The 21,913-nt window shown below is 37.9% G+C and overlaps 1 protein-coding gene across 1 annotated transcript in view; it reads left to right on the top strand.

Annotated features, from left to right (window-relative positions):
- Nucleotides 1-21,913, top strand: part of LRP1B (LDL receptor related protein 1B) — a 1,379,523-nt gene that overhangs the window by 1,094,318 nt on the left and 263,292 nt on the right. Inside the window, exons 44-49 of the mRNA XM_036320679.1 lie at nt 1,793-1,985; nt 2,728-2,853; nt 6,863-6,991; nt 9,170-9,289; nt 17,843-17,956; nt 18,198-18,347. Coding sequence (XP_036176572.1) covers nt 1,793-1,985; nt 2,728-2,853; nt 6,863-6,991; nt 9,170-9,289; nt 17,843-17,956; nt 18,198-18,347 — 832 coding nt within the window. The remainder of the gene's footprint in view (nt 1-1,792; nt 1,986-2,727; nt 2,854-6,862; nt 6,992-9,169; nt 9,290-17,842; nt 17,957-18,197; nt 18,348-21,913) is intronic.

Genomic DNA, 21,913 nt, shown 5'->3' on the forward strand with positions numbered 1-21,913 from the left:
CAGCCCGGCCTGTGCCCTCTCGCAGTCTGGGACCCCTCAGGAGATAACGACCTGCTGGATTAGGCCTGCTCCCGGGTGGCAGAGAGCAGGCCCAATCCCTAGGTGCAGCCCCTAGTCTGGCTCAGAGCAGGGCCGATTGGGGAGTTGGGGCGCCGCCCCCTGTCATACACAGAGCAGGGTGATCAGGAGGTTGCAATGCCACCCTCAGTCACGCTCAGGTAGGACTGATTGGGGGGTTGGGGCACCATCCCTTGTCACACTCAAGGCAGGGTTGATGGGGAGGTTGAGGCGCCACCCCCTGTCATGCACAGAGCAGGGCCAATCAGGGGGTTGGGGCACCGCCCTCTATCACCCACAGAGCAGGGCCGATCAGGGGGTTGGGGTGCCGCCACTCTCACACTCAAGGCAGGGCCGATGGGGAGGTTATGGCTCTACCCTGTCACACACAGAGCAGGGCTAATCAGGGGGTTTGGGTGCTGTCACCTGTCATGCTGATCCCGGTGCCAGGAGGCCTCGCGGCTCTGCTGATCCCAGTGCTGGGAGGCAGATTACCCTTTTACTATATAGGGTAGAGGCCTGGTGCATGGGAGGATGCCGGCTGGTTTGCCCTGACGGGTGTCCTGGATCAGGGTGGGGGTCCCCACTGGGGTGCCTGGCCAGCCTGGGGGAGGGGATGATGGCTGTTTGCATCTGGTCACACACCCTTCAGGGTGGGGGTCTCCACTGTGGTGCCTGGCCAGTCTGGGTGAGGAGCTGAGGGCTGTTTTCAGGCTGGGGGTGACTGAAGCTCCCAACCACTCCTTTTTTTCTTTTTTTTTTCTTTTTTTATTCTGGGCCAGCTTTAGCTTTGAGGCTTGGCTCCAGCTCTTAGGCCTCTGCTGCTGAAAGTAGGTTTCTGGCCTTTGCTTACAATGTTGCTATCCTGCTGGCTGAAGCCTGGTAGGTTTCTGGGGTTTTGTTTAGCTTCTATATTTGTTACATAGTTGCTTAGAGTTGCAGCTCAGAGGCCTGCAGCGGCAGGCGGGGAACGTTGGAGTCCTCGGTCACTGAAGCAAGCAAACTTCATGTTAGTTTCAAGCTGCCTGGCTGCCGGCCGCCATCTTGGCTGGCAGTTAATTTGCATATTGCCCTGATTAGCCAATGGGAAGGGTAGCGGTCGTACGCTAATTACCATGTTTCTCTTTTATTAGATAGGATAAATGGATGTTAGATCCTATAAAATAATTTATCTACCTTTATTGAGATCTTCATATAAGTTTTCCTGTTTTAGTTGTTAAATGTTAAATTACAGCAATCGACTTTTAAAATGCTAAATAAATTTGTATTCCTGGGATAATTCACTATGTGTTATCCATTGTATTATTCTCAAATAACCATTTTTAAAGTTGTATTAATTAATTAATTTATTTTTTGTTTTATTTTTCCTTAATTTATCTTTTACTCTTAAGTTTTGTTTTGTTTTTTTCCTTTACTTTGGGTCTAACTTTTTTTCTTTTCATGTCTTAGAGTCATTTATTTTTCTTCCATCTCTTTTGCATATTAGCTTAGTAGTAAATAGCAATATACTGAAAATATTCAGTAAAAGCATTGCAAAAGGTAAGGATAATTAAAACATTTAAATAAACTACGAAGAATATTATAATAGCACACCTAGTAAAATGCATTTTTGTCTGATGATTTCCATTGATTAAATATAAGTAATCATAATCCCTTATTTGTGACACAAAAATAGATGTGGATATAGGAATATGTTTATCTCCATATTACAAATATATATTTTAACTTATTTTAGGTGATTGTAAAATCGGGGCCAGGGACTTTCCTCAGTTTGGCTGTTTATGACAATTACATCTTTTGGTCAGACTGGGGAAGAAGAGCTATCCTGCGTTCCAACAAGTACACTGGAGGAGACACAAAAATTCTCCGTTCTGACATTCCACATCAGCCTATGGGAATCATAGCCGTTGCCAATGACACCAATAGCTGTAAGTTACAAAGAAAGCAAATTTATTTCTTAATTATATACTTTCAAAAATTTCTCTATGTGCTTTTTTTTTTTTTAACCACGACAATCAAATATATCATTCTAATGGCACTAAAACAGCTGGAAGTGTTCATGGTGACCTTGCATGAGACTTCCTGCATTTTCGCTTGTGTGTCTCTATGTATTTTAGTAATACTTAGTTGGATTTCATTTTGTTACATTTCCTCGGGATAGTGTTCAGGATTTGACATTTCAAAATATTGAAATTGTCCAAAAGATGTAAGTTAAAATGTCTGTGGTTCTTAATTTATCACCAAAGGAACAATTCATTTTAAATTAGTGTTTCTGGAATTCTATTCCATTCTCTCTCACTCCTCGTATCTTTGAACTCTCAAACCAACTTGCTTCCCTGTAATAAACAAGCTTTGCATCTGGGCTTAATTTTTTTTAAATTACTGGAATATCTGCAAAATTGCTGTTTGTAGTATTTGTGTGGTCTCTAGTAGTATTAGTGCATTTGGTGCTGTTGCATCCTTGATAAGTGTGTTAGTGTAGTATCCCTGTTACATATTTTTCTCATGTTCTTATCTTTTGAGGTTTTTGGATTTTCAAAAGTCCTGAGTCTTTTTTGTTTATGAGATTTTTAAAAGTGATTGAGGCAGTCTAACAGTTCACTGTTATTCTACAGCTAACATAGAATAGGAAATCAATATAACGTTACCAATAAAGCTTCCTCATTGCAGGTGAACTTTCTCCGTGTGCGCTACTGAATGGAGGTTGCCATGACCTGTGCCTTTTAACTCCTAATGGGAGAGTGAATTGCTCCTGCAGGGGAGATCGGATATTAGTAGATGACAACCGATGTGTGAGTAAGTAAAGAGATTCCAAATGCGATATGACATACTGCTCAAAACAGCACACATGGACATTGGCATGTTTGACGATATTCTTGAAGTTTTACTCTCCCCCAATAGTCAAGGCCCCATTGGCTTATCTGTCTATTCTAGGAAAAACTCAATTCAACATTCTACTTTGCTATAGCAATATGTGATAGATAATGTTAACCCAAAGAGTCACAAATGGTGTCACTGATTGTGGACGGGAAGATTTGGGGCTAGCTAGAGAAATACCTGTATGCAGCGATCATATGAAAACTATGACTTTGAAAATTCATCAACAGCAAAATTAGGTAAAGTTGAAATAAATTGGTATGCAGGCTGGTATTGTGGCCTTGTAGTAAAACCACTCACAGTCTGTCCCAGTATGTAAATGAGGGAGAATGGCTCATGTAACTTATTTGTAATCATTTCCAACCTGTTAATTAAGAATGTAGCATTTCAACCTTGCATGATGTTTATACCTCCCAAATGCATTAAAATCTGTAATTAGTACCATTACATTATACACTTATTAACAACTAAGTTTAAAAAATTGTTTCTAAAATAAATAAGGGTTCAAGTAACCGAATGCTGCCATGAAAAATTAGCCAGCAACATAAAACAGGTTAATTCCTTGTTAACATTGAGACACCCTGTGTATAAGACAGAAGCATCTTATTGGAAACTGGTGAACTCACTCTCAGGATGTTTCGATATTTGACATATTTTCTCTATAACCTCATCTCATATTTTTTTTATATTAGAATTACAGCAGAGCTGGATGTGTCTACATTATAAAAATAAAATCAGAGACTATAAGTATTTTTTTTTATCTTCATCTTCAGTCTTATGTTGGATTTTACCAGAAGGATCCTTTAGCTACTCTTTAATACAAGGGCTTTGACATCAGTTTGTTTACCTTAGAAATCACTGCACCTAATACAAGAAATTCAACATATCCCCTCACTTTGCAAATTGGTAACACAACCCAAAAGGATACCTCTTAGCCAAGTAACTAAAATAATTAAAAATAAATAAACTGTGCCAAAGCAAATGAGGGAAAGATGCAATTGGTCAGGGAACTTTAAATGAAGATAGCCAATTTCAATAATTCGGGCCACAAATCCCCACACTTCTTCATCAACTATCATTTTCCTGAATTGCTTAGGCAATTGCTTAAACCCTCTCTTTCAGTTTGGCTTTGTGGCTTCAGCTGCAATGGTCTGGATCTGATTTCATCTGTAAACCTGGAGTGTTAGCCATGCGTTAGAATCACTGATGTTCCGTTCACAGGTCACCACAGGCCAGTAGTGAAGCAATGCCTTTGGTCATAACAACAAGGCTTATTTGTATACAGTGGATGCTTATCCTTGCTGCAAAATAGATTAGATACATCTGTCTCTACTAAGCCACCTGTTTCTCTCGATTGATGAGAGGGCATGAATCAGACAGAAAACTATCATTTTAAACAAGTGCAGTTTATTCACATGAAACTATAAAGTGATGGCGGATTCCACAGAGGTGACAAACCTTTATAAAAGCATCCTGTATCCTTTGGGCATTCATATTGAAATCCTGCGGTTCTGCAGAAAGATTGGAAAGTAATTCTTGGCTACTTCCTGTGAAATTTATCTTTGGGAAATGAGAATGTTTCTGGCACATCTATGTCCTCTTCTGAATTAATTCAACCAGAGCAGTTCGTGAATGTTAATGCCAGTGTTGAAGCTGTGAAAGGCCATTTATTAACCCCTCCCTGAGGGCAAAGGAGGGGAAGTCATCTGTTGTCATAACACTTGACAAAAAGTTTAGGCAATTCCATTTTAAACAATATTGCTAAACTTATCAATACCCATAATAGAAATAAGAATAGTAAATTTAATTAGATAAAGTAAAAGAATTAGAAGAAAACAGAACCATATTTTTGTTTCTAGAAAGACAGAGAAAATACTCAATCCCTTTTCATCAAATGAAGACACCTAAGCATGAATTGTACAGTGTTTGCTTTTGCATCATAAAAATATACTTATGGTGAAGAATTTTTGTCTCTCTCCTCAAAGGAATAATTATTTTTAATTTTTAAAAATATTTGTATTGCTTTCAGAGAGGAAGAGAGAGGGAGAGAGGGAGAGAGGGAGAGGGAGAGAGAGAGAAAGAAAACATCAATGATGAGAGAGATTCATTGATCAACTGCCTCCTGCACACCCTATCCCAGGCATGTGCCTTGACCGGGAATCAAACTGTGACCTCCTGGTTCATAGGTCGATGCTCAACCGCTGAGCCATGCCAGCCTGGCAATGGAATAATTATTTTAAAAGTAAAGTTGCCATTTTCCATCATAATAGTTGTCATTGGAAATGAGATATTAAATAGGGTGCATTTAAAATAGACTAAATAAGCTGGGTAAGTGGCTGAATTTTGTTTAGTTCGTGATCTACAGTGATTATATATAGCAATGTTGATACCCTTCTTAACACTTGTTCCTTTGAATTAATAATATTTATAGATTTTCCATTCTTTGTTACTTTCTCTAAAGTGGCAATCTACTTTATCTACTGACCAGTGAGGTTTAGACTTCACCAAGTATAAAAAAAGAAACTATATTTAGAGGGCGTCACTATTATTAAAAGAATTCAATAAGACATGATAGATAGGTAGATAGATAAAGAGATAGGTAGATATTCTGTTTAAGTTAATTAAGCTCTAAGAATAATAAAGAAATAAGACTCTGGAAACATCAAAGAGTATTAGTGGCTGTTTAATGGAATATTCCTGAAATAAAGCTTAAAAAGAAATTGACAGAAAATTGTAAAATTAAATTAAGTTTCCTGTATTGGTAGAGATAAATAAATTTGAATTGCTTCCAACATAATTAGCATGACTGGATTACACTGTACAGTTACTCAACAAGTAGTTGAGTGAGTACAAGCAAGCAAGCAAGCAGCACATAATACAATAAAAAAATTGGATTTCTAAAATTGGCCATTAAATCCATTTTTAAGAATAAATATAAGTCTATTTTCCATATGAGAGATCTTTCTAAAATGGGGACCAGGTACTGGCATTACAAGGATGAAAACTAGTTGTAGAAAGTTTTAATTTTGTACTTTGTGCCTGTTGGCCTATGCTCCCAAATTGGGCAAACGACATAAAACTCAGACTTTTAATTTATAAGAAAAATCTTGAGATTAAGAAGTGGGACAATATGACAGTGGTCAGTTGGATCCCTTAAGCATCCAGAGCAGATGTTTGTAAATTATCCTTGTCCAGCTCATCCCAGAGAATTTGGTGCATTTCATGGAGCAGGTACTGGTCCTATGTGACAGGAAGGGACGGCCTGCTCCCTGGTTCCACCAGGGATAAAGAAGTGGCTGATGAGAGTAGCTTTAGCAATTTCAGTATTTCTGAATGATAGAAGCTGCTACAGGGATTTCTTCTGAAGTTAGTTGGGATGGAAAACCAGTTTTAGATGAGATTTAAGTCAGATGAATCAAGTTAAGCATTCAAAAATAAGAATTCTATGCACTAGAAAATTTCAATGTGCTGAAGAATATATGGTAGAGTCCAATAAGAAAACACAAAAAACATTCTCAGTACATACAGAGAGCATTTAACTGCCACTCTTTAAAAATTTATTTTTAGGTTAGACTGCTAACCAAAATGCATAAATATAGTCATCTACATTTAAGACTCTCCTCTCTATTTATGTACAGCCACCAAATAATTAACAAAATATACAAATAGGCATAAACGCAAAAAAAGTCAGGGAACTTCCAAAAAATATACAAAGACAGGGAAAGAAAAATAACCCCAAAGTGTGCTTTTTATTTTTTTTAAATAAAGAAACAACATGAACCTTTGTCTTTTACCTTACTTTTATATTAAGATCAATTTTAATTTATTTTTATAATTAAGATTAAGGAAAACAATTGTTACGGTGTTAACAATTTGCCATTACAAACATTTGCCATTACAAAAAAACCTTGATTTTTTTTCCTTTCAGCTAAAAATTCCTCCTGCAACATTTATTCAGAGTTTGAATGTGGAAATGGAGAGTGTATTGACTACCAACTCACCTGTGATGGCATTCCTCATTGTAAGGATAAATCCGATGAAAAACTGCTCTACTGTGGTAAGTGTCCAATAGGTGATTTATTCTTTCAGAGAGAAGTTTGGAATTGTTTCTATACATTTTTGTTGGTTGTCCCCATTCGGTTTATATGTGTGATTTTCTTCATGTGTCTCTTTAACATGTAGATCTAAGGCAAATGATTTGGCTTTGCCCTGGTTCAACTGGAGCACCTTATTTCCTGTCCATTAGCCATGGTATTCATTAAAGAATTTTCTCACAGTTTTCCATCATGAAGAGAAAATTTAAATATGGCTGAGCCTGTCTTTGGAGCTCTCTCGTTACTCATCTTTAGCAGTAGGTTCCAGGTTCACATTCTTAAAAGTGGACACCAGAAATATCAGTTATTGGTGAATATTGCAGTTTAAATTTGGAGCAAAGGTCCGTCATCAGTCAACAGCATGTTGGTTTATATCAAAGTCTTGTCCGTTTTATTTTTGCCTCCCAGACTGACCCAGGGCTAGTGTTCTTAGGTACAAAGGCTGATTGCTTTAGCCACGTTCTCCATCAAACATGGAGTTCTGTGCCTCTGTAGGTGACACCAATTAATAGTCAGCCTTTCCCTCACCCTTGGGAGCAGAGATCGGCTTTTTGACTCTAGTAAACAATTGATATTTGCCTTCATTGCAGCAATGTTTTTCCTGGAAATTTGTGTCTGTTCAATCATGCATAGTTATTATAGAATTGATTCAGATGATTTCTAAATTGATCTATTTCTGTGCTACAATATAATACTATTGGTGTTGTATGCTCTGTAAAATTTAGGAATCGATATCTGGAATTGTGATATTTGGTTTCTACTTTTATGCTTTGTTATATTATTTGGGTAATAAACATACCTAAATATTCAATGTAATGTTGAAACAAGAGAGAGATGGAGCTTGCTAAATTCACAGGCAGTTTTCTCCCACATTTACATTACAGAATAACATACCATCAGTGAAAAATGATAGTCAAATGTAATTTGTCCATGATTAATCTGTAACTAAAATATTAGGTAATTTGCCTCAAATGACATATTTGCTTGAATGAATAGCCATATCTTACACACTATGAAAATAGTAAAGTTTATCAAATATAATAATAATCAGCTTACAAATTTCCACTTATTAGCATGAGAATGTATTTTTACATTATTTTCATCTTAGAAGCCAGATTCTATTTGAGCAGAAATTAGAAAACTTTTTTTTTTAAGAGCCAGCTTTGTGGGACATATATGCTCTCTGCCACATGTGCTCTATTTAAAAAAAAATATATATATATATATATATATATTTGCAATCCTTTCTAAGTGTAAAAACTTTTCTTAGCTGCAGAGTCATAAGAAAACAAGCTGATGGACTTCATTGTCCTTTGGGCTATATAGTTTGACAACACCAGACATAGATTCCAAGCTTTGGAATCATACCTGAGGTTGCATCTTTGTTCCCAAACCTCCTGGGGTGTGACTAGTGTGAGCTCGTGCATTACTTCTCTGTATTTTAGTTTCCTGCTACAAAACAAACTTAGCTCTAATTGAGAGCATTAAGTAAAGAAATATATATTTACATATGTTCATTATAGAGCCTGGCGCAGAATTAGTATGCAGTAAATGGCAGACACTATTATTGTAAATGTTACCTTCTCCCCCAGATCAGGAGACTCTCATTAAAGTAAATAAAATTCAGGAGGCAGTTCTTCTTAGGAAATTCTGGTAGACAGTTTTAGATGATCTTTAAGAGAAATTTATGGATAGTTAGGTGACTTGGATTCAGTGATTCAGGAATATATGTTTTGCTACTTTTTGTTTCTTGTTATAAAATCCTTGCAAGATGCAAAGTAGATAGGAGATAGGTGTCAGAGTGTCTTTATTGCTTTAGAGGTAGAGATTTATTTATTCAAAATATGTGACATTTGTTTATTTCTGTGATGACTGATGCCAGAAACAATAATGAGGGTATAATTTTAAGAGATCTTCAAGTATGAATCATTGCAGCTAAGATACTTCATTAAAAAGGCTCTTTACTGAATGAACTACTTGATAACACATGAATATTCTAATCCAAATCTTCGACACTGCTCGGCACTTATTTTATAGATCCACAATCCAGTCATTATGAGTGAGATCTCATTGATGATTTTCTTTCTGTAAAAGATGTTCTATAAGACCTTCAATTATGTGTTTCTATTTTTATTCTTAAGAAAACAGAAGTTGTCGAAGAGGTTTCAAGCCCTGCTACAATCGTCGCTGTGTTCCTCATGGCAAGTTATGTGATGGTGAAAACGACTGTGGAGACAGCTCTGATGAATTGGATTGTAAAGGTAAATATATGTTGCATCAGCCTATCTATTATTACATTAATTGTTTCTAGAACTTTTCCAAAATTTATTCTTTAGAGCACTATGGTTTCACCCACTTGGTGTGTAACAAGTACTAACATCTATGGACCATGCTGTTGGAGGGGAGTTAGAATTAATTGAAAATCATGACTCTATTCTCAGTTTCTGGTTTCTATTCCTTTGCTCACTTTAAAACTCTTGTTACCTCTCACCTCTTCAGGTCTGCATCCTTGTTTACTGGACATTTCTACCAGAATGTGTAATACTAAATTTACTGCTCCAAAATGTTCCTTTTTATTTCTTAATTCTGTTTTACACATGAACTCATCATTTTCTTAATGACTGGACAGGAAACCTTGGTATTACCTTTGATTCCTCTTCCCACCATATTTTATCACCCACATGTCCAATCATCAACAAACCTTCCAATTCTTGCCAATAGTTTCCCTTTCAATCTACTTTGAGCCTGGATTAACAGAGTAAAACCCTTTTAATAGTCTCACTGCCTCTGCTGTTTCTAATGAATCCCAATGTTGTGAGTCATGCTAACACATGTAACATTTTCTCACAGTAATAACCAGGACAGATCAATAAGCCAGACTACCTGTGAAAGAACCCCAGACCTTACAGTGACTGTGTGACTTTGGATAAGATACTTAAATAATCTGTGCCTCAGTTTTTTAAACTGAGAGAGAAGACAGTTACATGACTACATTAATATATAAAATTAGACTAGAACTTGGCATCTAGAAAATGCTATGAAATACTTGCCTTTTAAAAAAAAATCACTGCCCTGATTAAAAAACACAAATGAAGTTTCAATGTTTGCAGAATCAATGACAAGTTTTTAGTTTAAGATTTAAGGTCTCCTAAAAGCTGGACTCAACCAATGTTTGCAAACTAATTTCCTTTCAAAAACCTTTGCATTCATTGAACACACATTATTGGGTAAAATGTATTAAGGACTGAGTCATAAAATTAAATAAGTCATGAGCCTGTCCTCAAGGAATTTAAACTCTAAGTGAAAGACGGTTATTTAAAAAGATGAAGATGTACATAAATTACTATGATTGTACATATTAGAATTTCTTTTGACTTGAAAATATCTTGAAATATTTACAGACTAGGTTAAATTTAAACTGTCTTTAAAAAAGAAAATAAATTTAAACTGTCTTAAACTATAAATACAGTGGAATGATCAAGACAGAAAAGAATTCTGAGTAGAGTGATTAATATTGAAAACTGCAAGTAGTTTGATATGGTTAGCACCAGGCCAGGTTGCATATTAGAAAATGGTGAAAAAAGATAAGCCAAGTTTGAGGAAGAAGGCAAGATATGAAAGTTTTTTGATGCCATGTTAAACCGTGTTAAAGAAATTGAACTTTATTTTGTAGTTACCAGAGTGTTGCTGAAGGTTTAAAGCAGGCCCCAAATATTCAAATTTACATTTAAAAAAATAAAAAAGTGCAGTGATTGTGTGAATGAAAGCTATAATGCTGAGATAGGAAAGACAAAACAGGAGGCTATCATAGAGGCCAGAGCGAAGAGCAACAGCATTTTCAAAGGGAGCATTACCACCTCTTCAGGTCTGCATCCCTGTTTACTGGTCATTTCTACCAGAAGGTGTAATTTACTGCTCCAAAATAACCAGTCTTCTTGGGTGATAAATACAGAGAAATCACGGGAAAGAATAGAGAAATTTTGTGAAATTGTTTGCCTGTTTTAAAAGTATCATATACTTTTGTTATTTTTTTAAAACTTATTTTTGTAGGGCTTTTGTTTGGGTGGGACAGGATGGGATAATAAGGATAGTTGCAATCTGAGGGAGGAGCACCTGCAGACATTCTGATGGAACTGTTCCAAAGGCATACAGGGAGGCACAGAACTGAAGCTCAGGTAGAAGATTTAGACCAGATGCTTTGGTTTGGGGCTCACTAAAGAGAGAAAGCTCAGAGGATGTATGGAGTGATCGTTTTAAGGAAATGCATCAGAATTGCCTGTTGAATTTAAAATTAAAGACATTGCTTTAAAAGGGGGAGGGGTATAGGCCTCAGGACTTATAGAAGATTTTCATAAGAAATTATTTTTTTAAGAAAGTAGGATCAGTTACCATTGTAAAGTGTTACAAAGAGGTCAAGAGGGCAGGCATATAAACTGGAGTGCCCACTGTAATGATAAATCGGAGAAAATCTCTTGGGTATCTTCATGAGAGTCAGTTCAATGGATGGTAAGGAAAAGTCAGGTCACATTAAATTGTGGCAGAAAATGTATGGCGAGGAAGTAAAGACAGTGAACATGGACTCTTTTTTAGAAAAGATTGATGATAAAGAAAAACTGAGAAGTAGACCTGTAATAAGAAGGCTATGCAAAATTGGGAAGGAGGGAAGACTGCTTACAAATTATTTTGTAGTCAGAAAGGGATTGGAAAGTTACTTTGCTGCTTAGACTCTATGACCTTAGCCAAACATTTGAGTAGTTTGTCATCTAAGACACTATAGTATAGGAAGAGCCAAGTACATTTACAAATTAAGTCAACTATTATTTTATATCACCCATAAAATATTAAAAATGATAAATTGCTATACAATAGTGGGAGTAAAAACAGGAAAATATGTGAGTATTTGGGGAAAAAAGGAGGAAGGGAAGCTTGGAGACCAGAAGGTGGATGGATCTGTTGGATGACCTGTTTACAGGTAGGAGAGGAGAGTATAATAAAAACATTATGTTAGGACAGTGATGGCGAACCTTTTGAGCTCGGTGTGTCAGCATTTTGAAAAACCCTAAATTAACTCTGGTGCCGTGTCACATAGAGAAAGTTTTTGATATTTGCAACCATAGTAAAACAAAGACTTATATTTTTGATATTTATTTCATATATTTAAATGCCATTTAACAAAGAAAAATCAACCAAAAAAATGAGTTCGCGTGTCACCTCTGACATGCGTGTCATAGGTTCGCCATCACTGTGTAGGATAAAGGGACAGACATCAAGCTAGAATATGCAGGAACGAACATTAAGTACAAAAAGTGGATTTTAAAGCAAAATTCATAAAAGAACCATAAGAATTTAATAAGTTGCTATGGGTTTTCTTGGAAAATGATTTTCCTTTCAAAAGTGGTAAATAAATTAGTGTGTTTGAGTTCATAAAATACAGTCCCTAGTACATGGTAGGTGTTTATTAAATTCTTATGTGGCTCTTTGCAGTAATAAATCTTCCAGAATATAAAGATAAGTTTTATTGCTCCTAATGACATCAATACTAGCTGCTGAATAACAATAAAAATAACTTCCAGTGTGATTTTCCCTTTGTTAGTCTAAACTCTGATTTCTGTGTTATAACAATCTCAGCAATATACTTGGGCACAGAACTACTGCATTTGTGTGTTTCTGTCAAAACTTTTCTTTTGTGATAATAATAGGAAATTATAACAATTTGACATCTTAAAAGACAACAGCAACAAAATCTTATTCCTTGACATTCTTCCTGTATAATGTAGGACATTTGAAACTAAAAATGCTCATGGAAACTCAAGTATTATTGCCTACTAAAAGTTAATAGAGTTAAGTAAATGCACTAGCCCCTTTAAGATAAATAAAGGGGTCTTTTTTAGATGAAAAGTAACATCACAGTTTCATCATTTAGATTTGATTTTTCTCTCATGTTAAGTTTGTTTACATGGTATCCCTATTGGGCACATTTTATACCACAGGGGACATACTTGCCTTGATCCATTTTCCATAAGTCAGGTTACCTTATAAATCAGTGATTCAGATATACTAGTATGTCTATCAAACACATGCAGACTTCCAGCACCTAAAAGATGGTGAAGGACAAGGAGCATGGAAGGGCTCAGGGAAAATGGAAAAGAATTCACTTTCCACTCCTCTGCTTCTGTCGTGAGTGAAACACGGGATGTTGTGCTTTGCTGTACGTATGCATAGACATGCACAAACCACCTATTATTTTTTAATGTAAATAAAATAAAATGGTAAAAATTAAATTCGTACGATAAAAAACCAGTATGCCCAGGGAAATTGTGATAGGCTACAGAGAAAGGCTACAGTGGAATCATCTGCAAATTATTTGAAGTACGATTACAGGTGTTTGTTCAGTTTATATGCTAATAGCATTTAACATTACTATTTTTTTCATAAAGCAGATCATTTATTTACAGAGTGGAGTGGATGTTATTAGGAATTATATTTGGCTTCTTCTCGTTTGGAGGAAAAACAAAACCCCGAATCCTCATCAATCTTTTATTCCTGTCCCTTTACAGCTATTGTTTCATGACTGAGAGCTTTAGACAGCAGACCATCTGGGGGATCTGAGAAGTTGTTCAGAAAAATCTGTCATTCTGTATTCCTTTTCTGGTTGTGCGAGTGGTTGAGTGAATATATTTGGGGAGAGTACACGGTTCCTCTTCTTTCCTCCCTGAGATGAATATAAATACTGGCCTTGGGACGTACATGAACTTCCTAGGGCGACCTGAGCACCTTCAGGGGGAATGGAGAGCGAAGAAGTTCTGAGGATAATACCTAAAGGAGAGAAAACTTGTGTTTGCTTTTAAATAAGTTCATAAGAAAACAAACAAAAAAAACTTTGAAGATTTCACAAACAACAAGTTAAAGGAAAAAGATAAGCATGCCCAGAGAAGAAACCATCGTTCCTCTGGGCTTGCATACACTTACAGCCAAGCAGCACATTAAACACTGTGGCTGGAAAGTAAACGGAAGAGACACAGCAGCACATGCAGTGCCTTTCCCTTTGCCAGCTCATAGACCTCCCGCTGTGCCGCAGGCTGGGTGGGAGTGCCGGGAGACAAAATGTTGAGGTAGGTTATGTGTAAGGAGTGTCCTAAGAAGCACAAAAAGACTGATCCATTTTTTTATTATTATTTATTATTAGTTAAGGTATTACAAATGTGTCCTCATCCCCCCCATTAACCCCCAACCTCCCCCCACCACACACACTCATGCTCCCATCCCCCTGTTGTCCATGTCCATTGGTTTGGCTTAAATACATGTATACAAGTCCTTCGGTTGATCTCTTCCCCTTACCCCCGCCCTCCCCTACTTTCCTTCTGGGGACTGATAGCCTGATCGCTGTTTCTCAGTCTTTGGGTCTGTCCCTTTTCATCAGTCTATGTTGTTCTCTATAATCCACAAATGAGTGAGATCATGTGGTACTTATCCCTCTCTGACTGGCTTATTTCACTTAGCATAATGCCCTCCAGTTCCATCCATGCTGTTGCAAATGGTAAGAGTTCCTTCTTTTTTACAGCAGCATAGTATTCCATCGTGTAGATGCACCACCACAGTTTTCTAATCCACTCATCTGCTGATGGGCACTTAGGCTGTTTCCAAATCTTAGCTATGGTGAATTGTGCTGCTATGAACATAGGGGTGCATATATCCTTTCTGATTGGCGTTTCTGGTTTCTTCTGTGATCAGAAGACTGATCCATTTTATGCCTTGCCTATCTCAGTAAATATTTTAACCGACAAGGAGAAAAGAAACTGGGTAAGACAATAAAATTAAGGAAGTATGTGGGGAAAAGAGTGGTGTTACTTCTCTCTTGCTGCTACTTTTTGTTTTTAATTTTATTGTTTAAAGTATTACAAATAGTAGTATATATATATGTATATATCTCCTTTTTTCCCCATTGACCTTCCCCCCCTCCCCTTCGCCCCCCCCCGCCCCCCGCCCAGCACATGCCCTCACCCCACCCCACCCAGTTACTTTTGATCCACAGTCCCTCTCAGATCTCTTTTGTAGTATCTCCTTGCTGTACTGGTGTGTCTGTGGCATTTGAACTCACATGTTGTAGGCTTACTCTTTCTCTGGACTATCTGGAGGGAAAAGTCTAGTATTTCTCACTTGGCTTATCTACTTTTGGACTATTTTTTTTTTTCCTGTTTCTCTTTTTCAGGACTTTTAGCCTGAAGAAATTTTTCAGAAAGCTTTCATACTCACTTGCCAAATTAGTGATTCCAGCATCTTTCTCCCTCAAACTTCACCCTAAGGGTGAAACAAATTTCAATGACTGACTAATCAAAACAGCATGAAATAGGAATTCAGTTGAGGGAACAGAGACGAAGGGGAGAAGAAGAGGCATTTGCTTATTTGTTTAATAAAGTTTCTGTAATTCCCGTGGATTTGTCCCATCACAGGACTGCCTCTCTTGCTTACCAATGCTGGCAATGTTAACCAGCGTTTGCCCTTGCTACTTATGAAATTCTGCAACCACTTAATTTGTCTAATTCTATTGCCACTTATCACCCTATTTAACTCTCTGGTGGTTCCCAAACTCTATACAAAGGCATGGACTCTGCAGAAACAGTACTAGAGGTAAAAGAATGTTTTGTTCCTATTTGCACACACTCCTAGGCCTCCTCACCAAGATTCAGAGTTTATTTTTGATTGGGAATAGGGGAGGAAAAGAACTCCTGCAAATATTCTACCCTCTCCTCAGTTCTCCTGGCTCCCTACCTTATCTATTTTTCAGTACCTGTCTTTTAAGTACCATTTTCTAACCAATCTTCTCATCTTCAAAGTTATAGTTTCTTTTCATCTAGTCAGAGTTCCTCTCCTTATATCTTTTGCCTTCCCAGAATTCCACCCAAGACTGTGTCCTACTTGCACCACATTTCCCTCTTCTTAAAAGTCATTCTTTGCTCTTCCTTCCACCTGAGAGCCCCAGCACTGTTATTGAAACTTCATTATTGTGAAATCCCTGAATCTCGGGCCTCTTTGTCTGAAATCCAACTCCATGTTCGTGAGTCATAATTTGCCTCTTCACTCTGTCAGCCACCAGACCCACTCAGCTTGATTCCCTGTCACATACACAGAGGATTGTCTGTGGAAGCTTGGAGGGAGATGGAAGTGGCATAATGGTTTGTGGTGGTTCCCACTGGGATCTTCCTGGCATCCTAAACTCTAACTATGAGATAGAACTTCAAGTGTACTAGGAGATAGATCTTTGTAGGTTTGTAGGGATATTACCACTACCTTAAATATTGTTTCACAGAGAAATTATTTCTGTCTTCTACATAAAGGGATTATAGAGAATCTTTTCTGTAACACAACCTCTTAATAGGAGACTGATGATAGATAGCAAAGTCAGAAACAAATGTAAAAGCTTGTCATCATTATTTTCCATGTCATATATTCTATTTACTATTTCCATTGAAAAGTATTAAAGGGGGAACATTATAGAGCGGAATATGGAAAAGACCTTGCTTTTTTAGACATAAAAAAAAAAATATCTATTTTTTCCTGTTTGGAGCAATATTTTTATCTACTCATAATAACATTGTTTTACATGATAAGAAGTTATTTTTAATAAAGAAAACAGTGAAGCAATTATAATTGCAAATTGTAAATAAAACATTTATTTTAATTATCATTGAACACAAATAATGATAGAATTGCAAGACAATTAAACATAATAAGAGCAGTGCTTTATGAAATACAAATGACATACAATCCCTTGAGTAAAATTAGCATATTTTAAGATATAATTTTAACCATTTGCAATTGATATAATTTCTATTTATAATTAAATAGGCTTTTAAAAGTATCAACACTATTGAAAGTAGCATAATCAAAGAGCCCTTCAGGTTGTACATCAACATAATCAACCTGTGGAAGTTTGAATCTGGAATAAAAATCTCACCTAAGTTAATGGAACACACATAGCATGCCATGCACCTGTTCACAGCATATGCCGAAAGCCATTATATGGTAATGAATGTGTAATCAAAGTAGAAAGGAATGTAAGAATAAGAATAAGCTATTCTGTACAAAGTATATATAATGACATGAGCATATTGAAACTAATTTTTACCTCAGCCTAGCAGGGACTTGGAAAGCCATACTTTCCAAAAATAGAGACACATAAGAACACATTTATGTTTCTTGGCCTGAGGCATCCATATTTCCTATACCAAATGTTACTGATATGGCCATGAAAAGGAGTAGCATGGATGTCTTTCTAGCAGTACTGAGTACTCTGAGTACTCAAGCTAATGCTCAGTGATTTCTCCCTCTCAGTCTCTGCCTGGCCATCTCTACTTCTTAGCAACCAGATTTGGATTTCCCTGTATGCTCTGAATCGGGCATTTGTTTAGTGCCATAACCGTGTACTGTTGAATTTGGAGGAAGAGAATTTTCTGCAACATTCAATTGTTTTTGTAGGTTGCCTTAGTCCTGGACTGGTATTTTCATGGTAAACAAAGTACAATTCCTATTTTCCTGGACTTTACAATTTAGTGAGGGAGCAGATACATAAACAGGAAGTTGTAGTGTAGTACTGTAAGTACCACAACAGAAGGCAGAATTGTGTGACATGGGAGGATCCATGAGTCATCTAACTCAAGGTTGGGGGTGGGGGCCAAGGGTCAGGTTTAACTTCTCAGAGTTAAAAATGCAAAACCAAATAAAGTACATGAATTTAATTAAAACAATCAAAATGTTAAAGCAAGAAGTCATATTTTGTTTCCTCTAGCAACTAATTTATTTACCCGTTTTTCTAGTTTCAACCTGTGCCACTGTTGAGTTCCGCTGTGCAGATGGGACCTGCATTCCAAGATCAGCACGATGCAACCAGAACGTGGATTGTGCAGATGCTTCCGATGAGAAGAACTGCAGTAAGACAGTCTGCTCCTGTTCTGTTGCTCATGCCTACGCATCTTGGCATTGCATTGAACACTGTCCTACTTTTCACTGAACCTTGTCCGGAATTGATATGTAATTAACCCCTGTTGTGAAGAATAATTGCTTATTTACTTCTTCAATCAGGCCAACTTGTCTTGTCTCTATGACCTACACAGAAGGTTGATAATTTTTGCCTCTGAGGTAGTGTTCATTTTTTTGTTTACCTCCTTGTAGATAACACAGACTGTACACACTTCTATAAACTTGGCGTGAAAACAACAGGGTTCATAAGATGTAATTCTACCTCACTGTGTATTCTGCCAACCTGGATATGTGATGGCTCCAACGACTGCGGAGACTATTCAGATGAATTAAAATGCCCAGGTAATTCTAGAAAATCAAAATAAAACAAAACAAAACAAACAAACAAAAAACAGACTTTGCCTTGAAAATATAGTTGTGTAGACTAAACTTATTAATTTTTGTTATGAATATTCAATGATAAGAATAAAATTTAAATATTCTAAACATGCCACTTTACTTTTAAAAAATTAATTATAAAATGATACTCAAGAAATCTGCATTTGGATCAATTTAGTTCACCATTAAGTCTTTTAAAGTTAGTGATTAAACTTAAAATGTGTAACCTATAGCGTCCATAGAAGTAATATATACTGAGAAAATACTATTTATAGATTAAAGAGAGGGAGACTGTATATCTCACCACTGGTTCTACTCAGTGTTATTATACAGTGTGCATTGTCTTGTTAGAAGGTTTGATGCAGTTTACACAATCTCTTTGCATAGTATAAGCCTTGTTATCATTACGGGGCCAAGTTTAGACAGGTATATTTTATCTTACTATTAATCATGTTTACCTACATAAGCTCTGAAAAGTGCCATCTGCATTCTTAGAAAAATGCCTTTCATGAAAAGGACATAGCCCTGTATCTTTTTAACTGTTTGAAGAACAGTTAGCAGAATGTTCTTCATGTCCATCCATGCTGTCGCAGAGTAAAATTCTCTTCCTTTTAAAGGCAGAGTAATATTCCATTGTGTAAATGTACCACAGCTTTTTTGGCCATTCTACTGATGGACACTTGGGCTGCTTCCAAACCTTGGCTATTGTAAATAATGCTTCAATGAACATTAGGTGTAAATATATATATATTATTTCAAATTACTGTTTTGGGTTTCTTTGAATAAATTCCCAGAAGTGGAATTGCTTATAACGCAGTTCCATTTTCAATTTTTTGAGGTAACTCTATACTGTATTCCACAGTATCTACATCAATCTGCATTCCCAACAATAGGGCATGAGGGTTCCCTTTTCTCCACATCCTCCCCAACACTTGTTGTTTGTTGGTTTATTGATGATAGCTCTTCTGACAGATGTGAGATGATATCTCATTGTGGTTTTAATTTGCATTTTTCTGATGATTAGTGGCATTGAGAAGCTTTTAATATGTATATTGGCCATCTGTATGTCCTCTTTGGAGAAGTGTCTATTCCGATCCTTTGTCCATTTTTAAAAAAAATATATTTTTATTGATTTCAGAGAGGAAGGGAGAGGGAGAGAGAGAGATAGAAACATTAATGATAGGGAGAGAATCATTGATTGGCTGCCTCCTGATTGCCCCCTAACTAGGGATCAAGCCTGCAACCTGGGCATATCCACTCTTAGAGGTTATAATAATAATAGTATTTCACAATCTAATATATGTGTGTGTGTGCGTGTGTGTGTGTGTGTGTATATATATATATATATATATATATATATATATATATACAGAATAATTTCCCATACAACTACTTTTTATTCTCATGATATTTCTGCAAGGTATAAAAATTTTAGAGATTGTATTGTAACTTGTTTTTCTTCCTTAAAATAGAGAAAATTTATTTGAATCTTCTTAAAGCATATAAACTATAGGGCAGTAGTAATATCAAGTCCGCAATTTGTAAGCAAAGATCCACTCATATTTTTATAATATCATTTGTTTTTTATGATTAGGGAATTAAGAATATTTTCCACCTAATATGATTATTTAGCCTTAGGCTCATTCACTTTATACTCATTTCCATTAATATATATATATATATATATATATATATATATATATATATATCCTATCTAATAAAAGAGAAACATGGTAATTAGCATACCACCGCTACCCTTCCCATTGGCTAACCAGGGCAATATGCAAATTAACTGCCAGCCAAGATGGCGGCCGGCAGCCAGGCAGCTGGAAGCGAACATGAGACTTGCTTGCTTCAGTGATGGAGGACTCCAACGTTCCCCGCCTGCCTTGCCGGCCTCTGAGCTTGCAGTTTGAAACATTGTAACAAACATAGAAGCTAAACAAAACCCCAGAAACCTGCTTTCAGCCGGCCAGGATCTCAGAGCTGGAGTTATACATTGTTTCGATTATAGAACCGAAACAAACCAGATACCTGCTTTCAGCAGCAGAGGCCTCAGCTGGAGCCAGAGCTAAAGCTGGCCCATAATAATAAAAAAAAAAGGAGCAGTTGGGATCTTCAGTCACCCACCAGCCTGAAAACAGCCCTCAGCCCCTCAACCAGACTGGCCAGGCACCCCAGTGGGGACCCCCACCCTGAAGGGTGTGTGACCAGCTGCAAACAGTCATCATCCCCTCACCCAGGCTGGCCAGGCACCCCAGTGGGGACCCCCACCCTGATCCAGGAAACCCTTCAGGGCAAACCAGCCAGCCCCACCCATGCACCAGGCCTCTATGCTATATAGTAAAAGGGTAATATGCCTCCCAGCACCGGGATCAGCATGGCAGGGGGCAGCGCCCAAACCCCCTGATCGCCCTGCAGCTCTGTGTGTTACAGGAGGCAGGGCAACAACCTCCCAATCCGCCCTGCTCTGTTTGTGACAAGGGAAGGCGCCCCAACCTCCTGATCAGCCCTGCTCTGTGCCTGATATGGGGGAGCTCCCCAACCCCCTGATCGGCCCTGCTCTGTGTGTGACAGGGTGCGGCGCCCCAACCTCCCCTCCCCCACGGGCCCTGCTCTGTGTGTGACGGGGTAGAACCATAACCTCCCCATCGGCCCTGCCCTGAGTGTGAGAGTGGCGGCGCCCCAACCCCCTGATCGGCCCCGCTCTGTGGGTGATAGAGGGCGGTGCCCGACCCCCTGATCTGCCCTGCTCTGTGCGTGACAGGGGGGAGCTCCCCAGCCCCCCGATGGGCCCTGCTCTGTGCGTGACAGGGGGGAGCTCCCCAACCCCCTTATCAACCCTGCTCTGTGGGTGACTGGGTACGGAGCCCCATCCCCCCTGATGGGCCCTGCTCTGTGCGTGACAGGGGGTGGCGCCGCAACCTGCCCATCGACCCTGCCTTGACTGTGACAGGGGGCGGTGCCCCAACCCCCCAATCGGCCCTACCCTGAGCATGACTGAGGGTGGCATCGCAACCTCCCAATCTGCCCTGCTCTGTGCATGACAGGGGGCGGTGCCCCAACTCCCCAATCGGCCCTGCTCTGAGCCCAACCAGGGGCTGCACCTAGGGATTGCGCCTGCCCTCTGCCACCTGGGAGCAGGCCTAAGCCAGCAGGTCGTTATCTCCCGAGGGGTCCCAGACTGTGAGAGGGCACAGGCCCGGCTGAGGGACCCCTACTTCCCCCCCGAGTGCACAAATTTTTGTGCAACGGGCCTCTAGTATACATATATATATATATATATATAATTTCTAAAACTCCACATTATTTTTATATAAACAGTTTTTCCCTTCTTATAATCTTTCTTTAGATTTGATTAATATATCTTCCTAGTTTCCTCTGATCTGTGCCAGTTTTTTTGTTTGTTTGTTTGTTTGTTTTGTTTTGTTTTTATGACCTTGACATTCTTGAAGAGAACATCTTGGTTTGGTTTTAAGTTTTCTATTTATTTATAACCTATATTTCAGAAGTCTAAGATTAATTAATTT

Source organism: Myotis myotis, unplaced genomic scaffold, assembly GCF_014108235.1.
Source record: "Myotis myotis isolate mMyoMyo1 unplaced genomic scaffold, mMyoMyo1.p scaffold_m19_p_8, whole genome shotgun sequence".
NCBI classification, from domain to species: Eukaryota; Metazoa; Chordata; class Mammalia; order Chiroptera; family Vespertilionidae; genus Myotis; species Myotis myotis.